Here is a 12,736-nt window from a genome sequence, read left to right on the forward strand (position 1 = left end):
TTATGATGAGTATTTTTGTAAATTAATGTGCTCATTCACCGGAAGTTTTGGGAGGCAAAACATTTCTGAATATCACACGCCAATGTAAAATGGGGTTTTTGGATATAAATATGAACTTTATCGAACAAAACACACATGTATTGTGTAACATTGAGTCCTGGGAGTGTCATCTGATGAAGATCATCAAAGATTAGTGATTCATTTTAGCTGTAGTTCTGGTTTTTGTGACGCCTCTCCTTGCTTGGAAAATGGCTGTGTGGTTTTTCTTGTTTAGGCGCTGTCCTAACATAATCTAATGTTATGCTTTCGCAGTAAAGCCTTTTTGAAATCGGACAATGTGGTTGGATTAACGAGAAGTGTATCTTTAAAATGGGATATAATAGTTGTATGTTTGAGAAATTTGAATTATGAGATTTTTGTTGTTTTGAATTTGCCGCCCTGCTATTTCACTGGCTGTTGGCAGTGTGTCCCGCGGGACGCTAGCGTCCCACATGTCCCAGAGAGGTTAAGGGAGAAATAAAAGTTTATGGCCCGTATCACTAGTGTCCTGCCTAGCAGTAAAGAATGATGTTTGTACAGATGGGTAGGAGGAGACTCAGCCTACGAGGAACAGTTAAATATCAGTGCTTGTGTGAAAATGTTTTTGTATGAATGCAGCTGTATTGACCCTCTGGGCAGAATAAACTTGGTTAAGCTTTCATAAATGTCCTTTGAGTTTTTTACTCTGAAAATTAGAACCTAACACCAGTCATTCATTCTTCGAGAGTCTTTCTCCTCTCTGTTGTGGAGATCTGAGTTTCCGTTTCCCAGATAGAGGTGATAGCCATCCATCTACAGGGAAATCGCCTCCACCCTGCTCTCCACATTGCTCTCCACTCCAATAAACCACATCTCTCTAGCAAGTTCTATCGATCTCCAGTGACCTGAGTGTCTGATCCTGTCTCTCCGGGTCCCTTGACCATGATGTTGTCCATCGGATGCTGGTTGATTTCCCCGGGCTTTGCCACGTTGTTCCCTCTAGTGGACATCCTCCTCCTCTCCTGGCTGGCAGTCAGCAGGTTCTCCTTCAGGATGAAGTAGTAGCAGACCCCGTCCGTCAGACAGTTGACACTGCCCAGACAGGTGCTGATGTGGACGAAGTCTCTGAGGGGGTTGATGACGTCTGGGTTCTCTGTGCGGTTCTTGGCCAGGAAGTAGACGACTGCAGCCACGTGGTAGGGGATGAAGCACAGCATGAAGGCCACCAGGTTGCTCAGGACGATCTTCACAGACTTGTTGTCCCTCACCTTCTTGTCCAGCGGGTTCCGACGCCGCATGTCACTCAGGATCTGCATCACGCGCACCGAGAAGAACAACATAGTGACAGTGCTGATTGTGAACACCGTCTCCATGGCGACAATGATCCATTTCTTCCCCCAGGTTTCCCTGGAGAATCCCTCGAAACACCTGGTTTCATTGTTGTTGTGGAGGCTAGTGGTGTTTTTGTTGTGTAGCTCATAGACGGGTGTGGTGAAAGCGAATACCGTCACCCACACAGCCAGGCATACCAGGGCAGCCTTCCGTGGCGAGCGCAGACGTTTGCCGTTGAATGGAAACCGCAGAGAAACATATCGGTCGCCCGAGATGCACACGATCAGTACGATGCTCCCATAGATGTTGACGAACACCAGGCTCTCCAGGAAGGTGCAGAAGCCCATGCTCAGGCCCCAGGTGCGGCCGAAAGCGTATATCTTGAAGGGCAGAGAAAAGATGAGAAGGATGTCGTTGATGATCAGACTGCTGAGGTACACTGTGGACTCAGTCCATCGACGGATCCTGAAGAGGAGGAGCCACAGGGTGGCCAGGTTGAGGGGTAAACCCACCACGAATGTGGGGACGTAGACAATCCATTGTATATAGCACACGTCCCTTTCACACAGTGGCATTTTACTGCAAACAGAGAGGGAAATAGAATACGCATATAAATGTCATTGCACTTTCACTTATGAAATAAATCAAATCAAATTGTATTGATCACATACACATATTTAGCAGATGTTATTGCAGGTGTAGCAAAATGCTTGTGTTCCTAGCTCCAACAGTGCAGTAGTATCTAATAGTTCGCAAAAATACACACTAATCTAAAAGAAAAATAATTCAATTTAGAAATATAAAAATATTAGTTTGAGCTATGTCGGAGTGGCATTGACTAAAATACAGCAGAATAGAATACAGTATATACATATGAGATGAGTAAAGCAGTATGTAAACATTATTTAAACATTATTAAAGTAACTAGTGTTCCATTCTTAAAGTGGCCAGTGATTACATGTCTATGTATGTAGGGCAGCAGCCTCTAAGGTACAGGGTTATGTAACCGGGTGGAAGCTGGCTAGTGATGGCTATTTAACAGTCTGATGTCTTGAGATAGAAGCTGTTTTTCAGTCTCTCGGTCCCAGCTTTGATGCACCTGTACTGACCTCGCAATCTGGATGATAGCGGGGTGAACAGGCAGTGGCTCGGGTGGTCCTTAATGATCTTTTTGGCCTTGCTGTGACATCGGGTGCTGTAGGTGTCCTGGAGGGCAGGTAGTTTGCCCCCGGTAATGCGTTGGGCAGACTGCACCGCCCTATGGAGAGCTCTGCAGTTGTGGGCGGTGCAGTTGCCGTACCAGGCGGTGATACAGCCCGATAGGATGCTCTCAATAGTGCATCTGTAAAAGTTTTAGGGGCCAAGACAAATTTCTTAATCCTCCTGAGGGCGCTGTTGCGTCTTCTTCACCACACTGTCTGTGTGGGTGGACCATTTCAGATCATCAGTGATGTGTACGCAGAGGAACTTGAAGCTTTCCACCTTCTCCACTGCAGTCCAGTTTATGTGGATAAGGGCTTGCTCCCTCTGCTGTTTCCTGAAGTCCACGATCAGCTCCTTTGTTTTGTTGATGTTGAGTGAGAGGTTATTTTCCTGGCACCACTCTCCCAGGTCCCTCACCTCCTCCCTGTAGGCTGTCTCGTCATTGTTGGTAATCAGGCCTACTACTGTTGTGACGTCTGTAAACTTGATGATTGAATTGGAGGTGTGTGTGGCCACGCAGTCATGTGTGAACAGTGAGTACAGGATGGGGCTGAGAATGCTTCCCTTGTTGGGCGCCAGTGTTGAAGATCAGCGAAGTGGAGGTGTTGTTTCCTACCTTCACTACCTGGGGGCGGACTGTTTGGATGTCCAGGACCCAGTTGCACAGGGCGGGGTTCAGACCCAAGGCCCAGAGCTTAATGATGAGCTTGGAGGGTATTATGGAGTTGAATGCTGAGCTATAGTCAATGAACAACATTCTTACATAGGTATTCCTTTTGTCCAGATGGGAGAGGGCGGTGTGCAGTGTGATGGAGATTGCATTGTCTGTGGACCTATTGGGGTCCACAGATGCAAATTGCAAATTGAAGTGGGTCTAGGGTGGCAGGTAAGGTAGAGGTGATATAATCCTTAACTAGCCTCTCAAAGCCCTTCATGATGACAGAAGTGAGTGCTATGGGGCGATAATCATTTAGTTCAGTTACCTTTGCTTTCTTGGGTACAGGAACAATGGTGGACATCTTGAAGCAAGTGGGAACAGCAGATTGAGATAGGGAGAGATTGAATATGTCCGTAAACACTCCAGCCAGCTGGTCTGCGCATGCTCTGAGGACGCGGCTAGGGATGCCGTCTAGGCTGGCAGCCCTGCGAGGGTTAACACGTTTCAATGTCTTACTCACTTCGGCCATGGAGAAGGAGAGTCCACAGTTCTTGGTAGCGGGCCGTGTCGGTGGCACTGTGTTATCCTTAAAGCGGGCGAAGAAGGTGTTTAGCTTGTCCAGAAGCAAGACATCGTTGTCCGCGACGTGGCTGGTTTTCTCTTTGTAGTCTGTGATTGTCTGTAAACCCTGCCATCGGCTCTAAGAACCGGCTCTTGTAGGTGAACGTTGGGAGCTGGCTCGCATATCAGAAGAGCTGAATCTATTTATAAAAATATAAAAAAATGAAGATATGAATAATCAAAAGATTGAAATTAATAGAATTAACTAATTCAAAGAACGGAAAAATAAATAAAATAATATAGGCCTAAATGCTCAAGCGCGCACACACATTCGTTCTGTTTGCTCAGACTAACAGCCTCACCTGTTTTTCCTGTCAATCAGACACACAGTGTCAACCAAAGATGCGTGAGGGAGGGCCGAGCCAACACACTCACAGTCACACACTTAGCAGCCGAGGAGAGAGAAGAAGGACAGCTGTGAAAACAACAGCTGGAAAATGAGTCGGAAGCACAGTAGCATTTGGATGCATTTTAAGAATGTAGACAATGTTAGACACAGTGTAGAATTTGCCAAAACAAATCTCATATAAAGCCGGTTCTACGCACAACCTACACCGGCATATGCGAACTGTGCACCCAACTGTGAAGCTAGCTGTAGCGGAGCTTCGAGAATCTAGCGGGCCTGCTAGTGATAGTGGTGGAGCCAGCACCTCCACACGTGGAGATGTGTCCACTCAGTCAAGTAGGCCTACTCCGCGTCCCACAGCAACGCAGTCTTCTATGGACCAGTTTATGCCAAAGTCTATGTCTGTAGCAAAACAAGGCCAAATTGATATTGCATTTGCTAAAATTATTGCCACCGATTTCCAGCCATTTTCGATCGTGGAGGACAGAGGTTTTAGAAACTATAGCAATAGTCTAAATCCAATGTACACAATTCCAAGCAAGAAAACCCTTTCAAAATCACTTATTCCACATCTGTACAAAAGCACATAGGCTTCAGTGTGGGAAAGAGTCCAAAAAGCTACTGCAGTTTGCCTTACCAGTGACTGCTGGACATCAAAGGTAACCACTTCTTACATGTCAGTTACATGTCAATTCATTGAAGATTTTTTGATGTCTAGCTGTCTTCTGGACTGCTTTGAGTTCAGCGACAGACACACCTCAGAGAACTTGGCAGAGGAACTGTTGAGAGTGACCAGAGAATGGCAGTAGATGGAAAAGTGGTCTGTTGTGTTAGCAACAATGCAGCTAACATAACCAAAGCCATGAAAATGTTTAAATGGACCCATCATCCATGTCTTGCCCACACAATCAACCTGATTGTAAGAGATGCTCTGAAGGTGATGAAGCCCACTGTGGACAAAGGGAAAGCAGCTGTGGAATACTTCCACAGGAGCACAGTAGGTGCTGAAAAACTAAAGTCTACACAACGCCAGATGGGGATGCCTAAGCTGAGGCCTAAACAAGACTGAACTACAAGTTGGAATTCAACATTTTATATGTTGAAGCGGTTTCTTGAGTCAAAGGATGCCATCATCTCTACCCTGGCCATTGGCAATGCACCTGTTGAATGTCTGACCCAAGAGGAATGGGAGGTGGTGGAGGAGGTGTGCAGAGTCCTGGAACCCTTTGAGCTGGTCACTGTGGAGATCAGTGGAGACAGGTACAGTAAGCAGTTATTACTACATCATTATTTAATCCAGTATTATATATGTATATGAGCCGTAAATGAGAATGCAGTATCAGTAGACAAAACATGAACCTGAACTAATAAGTTACTGTTCTCTCTTTTCAGCTATGTGACAACCTCAAAAATGATACACATGTGTAAGGGTCTGCAGCGAATCACAGCCAGCCGCCAGAGAGAAGCAAATGTAACCACACGACATGTGAAACCGCTGCACTTGACCCCTGGTTTAAGAAGTTAGCCTTCAGTGATGCCAGAGCGATTGATGAGGTTATTCAAAGAATAACCTCAGCAGCAGGGAGGGACAGCCCCAACAGTCAGCTGGCTCAGGCACCAGGGCAACAGGAAGGAGAGGGAGCAGATGGAGCAGAAGCACCAGCAGTAGTGCCACAAACGTCTGCTGTTTGGATGCTGTTTGACGAGAGAGCAACTGGGGATGCAGCACGAAGGAATCCCTCAGCAGATGCCATAATGGAGGTCCGATCCTATTTGGAGGAGCCCCTCCTCCATCTGCAGATCCTCTGAGCTGGTGGAAGAACAAGGCCTCTGTCTACCCACAGTTTACTGAAGTCATGACAGGGAGACTCTGCATAGTGGCCACATCCGTTCCCTCTGAGAGGGTCTTCTTGAAAACGGGACAAATAATTACTGAGAGAAGAAACCGCATCAGCCCCTCGAAAGTGAGGCAGCTTGTATTTCTGAATGCAAATCTCTCATAAAAGCAAAATATGGTCAGCATTGCTGTGTGCTGCTGATTATAACATGGCAATAAAGAAGAGAGAGAAAAGAGGAACCAGTTTAATGTTTTAAGCGGGATGCTGCAGTTTTGCACATTGTTATTTATTTTTCTTTGATATGGTGCAATATTCTATTATTATGTTCAGATTGTATTCGTTTTGAAGTGTTACATTTATATGCACTTTGTTTATATACATTAAAAAAGTTATACTTTAAATGCACATGTGTAATAGCATCCTTCTTTGTTACATGTATTTCAATTTGTGGGATGCTGCAGTTTTGCAAATTGTTATTTATTTTTCTTTGATATGGTGCAATATTCTATTATACTGTTCAGATTATATTCATTTTGAATGGTTAGATTTATATGCACTTTGTTTATATACATTAAAAAGTTATACTATAAATGCAAATGTTTAATAGCATTCTTTTTCATAACAAACCAATGCATTTGTAAATACATTGTGGTTAGGGTAGAGTATGATTTCCTTTAATAATTTAATTAGAATTGTTATAACACCAATCATAGTCAAACTATCACAATCTGTTTGACTTGACTTTGGTGAGCTGAGTTGAAAGAGCCGGAATGCCCATCACTACTGTATAGGTCTGAACAGTGTGACTTTTCCCCATTGTAGAAAGTGCCTGTGTTTAAAATGTATTTCCATTGTTTTAGGGATAGTGACATTTAAATGTGTCTAGAGGATTTAAGATTATACGACATCTCACAACAGCATAGCAGAAACCGCGGGTGAATGTAAATGTATGATGTGCTTTTAATTCTATAAAGCATGCAGTGACGAACTGGGAGCAAAACTCCTGTCCAAAAGTATTACAGTAGGCTACAGAAAAACACTCACCGAAGTCGTGTTGGGATAATTATCTCGTCTCCACTAGAACCAAACCTTTTGGCTTCAATACTTGTTTGGTAAGACACACTTTAACCTACAATAGACAGCCTGTCATGCCAATACTTCTTCCTCTGATTTATAGTGAAACCGTTGAACCCCCCCCACCCCCCAAAAAAACGGAACTGCACTGCACTGCACCTGCAATCTGCTATAGGCTAGTTTTGCTTTTGTTGACTAGATTGCATAGTTAAAGGAAGACAGTCATCAAGTATTGTGTGGTTTAAGCACATACCATGGAAAACAGTTTCTGCGTAGGCCACGCTCACGTGGTTTAGCATGCTCTGTTGTTTTTTGATGTGAAACTTTTCACTGCCTTTGTAAGATGTGTATGTTAACAGAAGGTGTTTCCCATTGATATAATTATTTACGTTTCCTACGCAGGTTGGAGTTTTTCTTTTAGTATTTTCTAGAAGAAACCAAGCTGTATACAAAAAGTTTTTCAATTGTAAATCTTATCATTGTCATTGCTAATGCACACATTCACATACAGTATGAGTGAGTGGGTGACTGTCTGGAAAAGTCTGAAACAGTGAAATATAATGTTATCGTTTCATACAAAGAGGCACTAGAGGGAGCCACGGGAACAGTCCGGGAACATCTTGAGTACACTGTCAGGAGCCAACTAAAATTCATGTTTGCCTGTGTGTGTGTGTTTGAAATATGACTACTAAATATGTAATCTAGCTCTCTGGAAACTAGGGTTCTTGCCTGAAAGTAGAAGTAGACTTTTTCCTGAGAGGTCTGTCTGATACTGTAGTGCAGAGAACAATGTCCTTACGACATACATCACCACCACTACCACATCCTCATTTCATTTCCATCTCACTTTTCCTACTTTGAATGAGTGATCTTCCAGTCTATGTAGGACCAAGACGGCCAAAATCAAAAAATAAATGAATACATAAATAAATCCATAAATATATATGCAGGTAAATGTAAAAATAAATGAATGACCTTGGAGAGAGTACGAAGATCGACTTCACATGCATAGTTTCTATGACACAGACACTACGCAATATGGCTACACGAATGCAAGAGATAGCCAGAGATTTGAGAGTGTTGGCTAACCATGCTGAAAATGCTTGTGCTGAATCTGATTATTTACTTTTTCGTGTGGAGTCTCTGGCTGACAATTAGTTCCAGTTAGCTGCATGTACTGACACAGAGATTGACTTTGTAGCGTTCAGCAATTTGGTAACCAAACAGGTCTCCAACCCATTGTTAAATCCTGCTGCAAAGTCACTGGTGTGCTCCTCCGTATCCAGGCCTCGTTCTACGAGCAAACTCTCATCATCTTGGGGGACGTCACCCATCCCCTCCATTCTCAGTTGAAGTCATGCCACTGGGGTGGCGCCTGCGCTGCATTAAGTGCTCTACTAACCGCCACAGAGCAACGTTTATGCCAGAGGCCTATTCAACAAGCTGGGACAATGATCAGGATGTATTTGTTATAGATTTACTACTAATTCACTCATCATGTCCATTTGCGTTACTGTCTTGAAGACTTGTGTAAAGCCAATGTAAAATGTCAGTCGAAGAAAAAATAACACATCCATCCAGTGATTGAAGAGTGAAGATTATTTTGACTATGTTAGATGGGACCTTTAATATTCCAGTAAACGAAGCAATGCAATTTCTTTATTACAGATGGCGATTTGTAGTTCATGGTGGCATTGACGGTTTTAGCCATCTAATCGTGTACCTCAGCGCCGCCACCAACAACCGGGCCTCAACGGTGATGAACCGCTTCCTTGAAGCAGTCAACACCTATGGAGTGCCATCACGCGTTAGGTCTGACAAAGGAGGAGAAAATGTTCAAGTGGCACACTTCATGGTGTCCACCAGAGGTCTAAACAGGGAATTCCCATCTCACTGGTAGAAGTACACACAACCAGAGGTATAATCATTTTTGTAATAATTGTGTATATTTTCATACTTCTTCAAATCAACCTTATTAGCTTAAACGGCCAATTGTGTTTTGTTAATTTGCAGATAAACCTTTTTAAGACGCAAATGAGTTATTAGATTGATATTGTGGTTATGTTAGGTTTGTGTTAGGTCACATGCTAAATTGCTCTGATTAGTAAACATTCTTACAACTTTTTTGCATAGAAAGAGTTGTGACTGTAGACAACTGTGGTGATTTTATGAATAACAATAATAACATATCTCTCTCCCCCAACTCTTTCTCTCACACTCTTCTGCTTTTCTGCTTTGTCTCTTTATCCAGGATAGAAGGACTGTGGAGGGATGTCTTTGAGGGAGTGTTTGCCTTCTTCTAGACTTCTATCTGCAACCCGGAGAGGGAGGGTGTACTCAACCTAGATGAAGAGATCCACATCTATACCCTGCACTGGAGCTGCCTTCCACAAATCCAAAGGCACCTGCAGTTCTTCAAGGACGGCTGGAACCACCATCGACTGCGCTCTGAGGGGAATCAGTCACCACTGCAGCTATGGATTCAGAATCAACGTGAGGGATATCATGACCCGTCCAGGTTTGTACTTCAGTGTTAGCAAGTACACTTCTAATGCATAACACACACATTTGTACGTATGAATAAGTATGAATGTAAGCAGTAATCAATGATGCAAATAATAATATAATTAAATTGGTAAACATTATTTTACCACATTTTATTTAACATGATTAGAGATAAATTGCAACTACCTGTGGTAAACATTTTTACACTGCAAGCAAACATTGTATTGCCAAATGACCTTGTTCTATTGTGCTTGGCATTCCTTTATTATTTGCATAAAATAGACATGTTCATATTTTACTGTTGATCTCACATTAGGTTGACATGGAATACGGCCTTGACTGGGGAGGTCCTTATGGTCACTATCATGAAGGAGTCACAGTCCCTGAGGTTCAGCTTCCACGGCCATTGACTGACATGGAAGTGCACACATTGCCAGATGCGCAAGGTTCTTTTTCCAACGTCTTAAATGTCTATAGTGAGACAGTTGCCATATTATCAGATATAATTGGAGATGTTTAAAAGCCCGGGTCTGAGAATTGAATTGATTTTAGTATTTGGATTGGTCAAACTATCTCCAAGAGAATTTCAAATTCTGATAGTTTCTATGTAACAGCAAATTCTGTTTGAGCTGTTTTGGCTGTTCTCACTGAGTCATTCACACTGAGAGCAGGTCGGAGTCTGGGAGTCCCCCACGCGAGGTGCAATTGTCTGCAAATAACATGCAATTGACTGATAAGACAAGTGCTATCTATTATGATACAAACAAGCTGTGATTTCTGACAGAAAATTAGTAGGCTTTAGCTAAAGAAGGTTATTTACAAATTGATGGAAATTTGAACATTTGAGTGCCACTCATTCAAACTCATCATGCAACAAGCAAAACACTCTAATAAGAAACAATAAGCTGAACAGTGAGTCAGATGGTACTCTGTAAAATGTGTTGTATATGGCTGATTTTACCTCCCAAAAGAATGAGCGAATGTGACGTAAAATCCATCATCGATTGTCTGACAACTTGTCTAGGGCGTATTCATTTGCCGAAGTGCTTTACTTTTGTGCTGTTCTGTGAAAAAACTGTCATCACCAATTTTGAGTTTGCCTTTAAAAATCTGATTTAAAATCTGATTTAAGCCCAAAGTACATCAGGAGGAAGCATGGTAAACAAACATTACTGATGCTTACTTGTGGAGCCTTTAGAAAGGGTGTTCAATAACCGCTCAATTCTATTCTTTCATTTGAATTTGTACAGTTTGCCCTGTCCTCATTGACTATCTCAGTAAAACTGCGGTGAGAAACAGTCAATAAGACATGCTGCTGTCTTTACACTAGTGAGCAGACAGACCGTCTGAGCAGTTCAACTAAAGAGTAGAACAATAAGTGTCACTTCAACTTCAGCTGAATGTCTTCTTCATGACTGTTTAAAAAATACATGAAAACATTTATTTCTGGTGATGTACGTCGAACTATCAATCATGCCCCTCCTGAGACAAGCAAACTCAAAATACCACCCTCACCATGACCATATCACACACTGTAATGACCATTGTAGTCCTTTTATTCCTCAGTGCTATCTATGCTGTAATAATCTGGGGCGAACACTGCAACAGTGTGGAAAGGCTTGCCGACACAGCCTGCTCTCCACAGACCCCCAGAACACAGAGACAACGGCCTCTGGAGCAACTTGTGATTTCAATTTGAGCCAGGCCACGGAATGAGGACATCACATCACAGCGTGGGGAGCAAGGGATGGAACGTGAGCGGGGGCCCCAAACAGGAGCAGGTGCTCCAAACCCTATCAAGACCAACTGAAGCCAGTCACCTTGGTAGGGCACACTAATACATGTACCGTAATTTCCGGACTATAAGCCGCAACTTTTTTCTCACGCTTTGAACCTCGCGGCTTAAACAATGAAAAAAAAAATGTCTCCAAAAAAACATTCTGTGACGTGCTCAGTTTTTTTGGCGGCATGAAGCTTTCATTAGACCAATGAAATTGCCGAACGGGTTAAGGTCAAAAAATTTTTTGTTTACTGTTTAGATTAAATCGAGCGCTCTCAAACTTCCCATCATTCTGATTACGGTAGTCATTTTGTCACCCTCATCATGGCAAAGAGACGGAGAAATGCATATGATGCAGCTTTCAAGTTGAAGGCGATTGATCTGGCTGTTGGAAAAGGAAATAGAGCTGCTGCACGGGAGCTTGGTCTTAATGAGTCGATGATAAGACGTTGGAAACAGCAGCGTGAGGAATTGACTCAGTGCAAAAAGACAACTAAAGCTTACTGCTAATTTTTAGTTACAAGCCGTGTTTTGTTAAAGCCTATTTATTTTTGTTACAAGCCGTATTTCGTTAAAGCCTATTTATTTTTATTACAATCCGTGTTTCGTTAATGCCTGTGTAAAGTTAATTTGTTTCAATATACCAGTAGGCACCTGCGGCTTATAGACATGTGCGCTCAATAGTCCGGAAATTACGGTAAATGGGCCTCTCCCTTTTCACTCTCTGACTCTTTCACACTAGACTGTATCATTTTCTTCCTTAAATGTTTGGACTCCGAGGGAAGTTTGTTATAAGGTGTTAGTGGAAGTGCAAGTGGAGCGACCCCAAATCTGGCTTCTGTTACAATACACTACATCAGGTTTATTCAGTGTCAGGATTCCCTGGGCTAAAGCCCTTATCATCGCCTTGAAACACCGCCATCTCTCATCAGGAGAGTTCAGGGGTCAAACGGCTGCACTGCCCGTCTACTGTCAGATTTCTAACACTGGGGAGGTCTTGAGACACAGCTCACATGTTCATCCCTGTGTGTGACAGGAAACACTGTCTACTGGGTGCTGAATTAAACCGTTGGTCTTAATTATCCTTGTGACTCCAATGTGATAGTGTAAATCAATCAAATGATGTTAATGCAACAGTATACACAGTTCACTGCAATTACCTGCAGTCACATATTCTCAAAGTCCCCAAATAATGGATTCATGATATACTGGATCCTACGGTATTAATGAACTGTGCCAAAGGCCTTGCAGCATATTTCAATATAAAGAAAAGGCAGAGGGCTGAAAAAGAGTAATGTTTTATCACTCTGTCCCAGTTTGAACATTTATACAGCTTTAGAGCTATAGTTTCCATGTCTTAC

At 42.8% G+C, this 12,736-nt stretch overlaps 1 protein-coding gene across 5 annotated transcripts; it reads right to left on the bottom strand.

The window, feature by feature from the left end:
* Positions 1-418: 418 nt before the first annotated feature.
* Positions 419-7,264, bottom strand: LOC106581353 (lysophosphatidic acid receptor 6). Of its 5 annotated transcripts, XM_045703942.1 has the most exons (4): positions 7,061-7,231; positions 4,135-4,247; positions 3,732-3,972; positions 419-1,929 (listed from the first exon to the last, which is right to left on the bottom strand). In XM_045703942.1, exon 4 carries the CDS (start codon positions 1,923-1,925, stop codon positions 906-908), a length of 1,020 nt encoding a protein of 339 aa, XP_045559898.1. In that variant the 5' UTR covers positions 1,926-1,929; positions 3,732-3,972; positions 4,135-4,247; positions 7,061-7,231; the 3' UTR covers positions 419-905. The 5 variants fall into 5 exon arrangements, with proteins under 5 accessions (XP_045559898.1, XP_045559899.1, XP_014018831.1 ...); XM_045703943.1 differs by lacking the exon at positions 4,135-4,247 and having other exon boundaries at positions 7,061-7,234; XM_014163356.2 differs by lacking the exons at positions 3,732-3,972; positions 4,135-4,247 and having other exon boundaries at positions 7,061-7,264.
* Positions 7,265-12,736: the final 5,472 nt, after the last annotated feature.

Source organism: Salmo salar, chromosome ssa20, assembly GCF_905237065.1.
Source record: "Salmo salar chromosome ssa20, Ssal_v3.1, whole genome shotgun sequence".
NCBI lineage: Eukaryota > Metazoa > Chordata > Actinopteri > Salmoniformes > Salmonidae > Salmo > Salmo salar.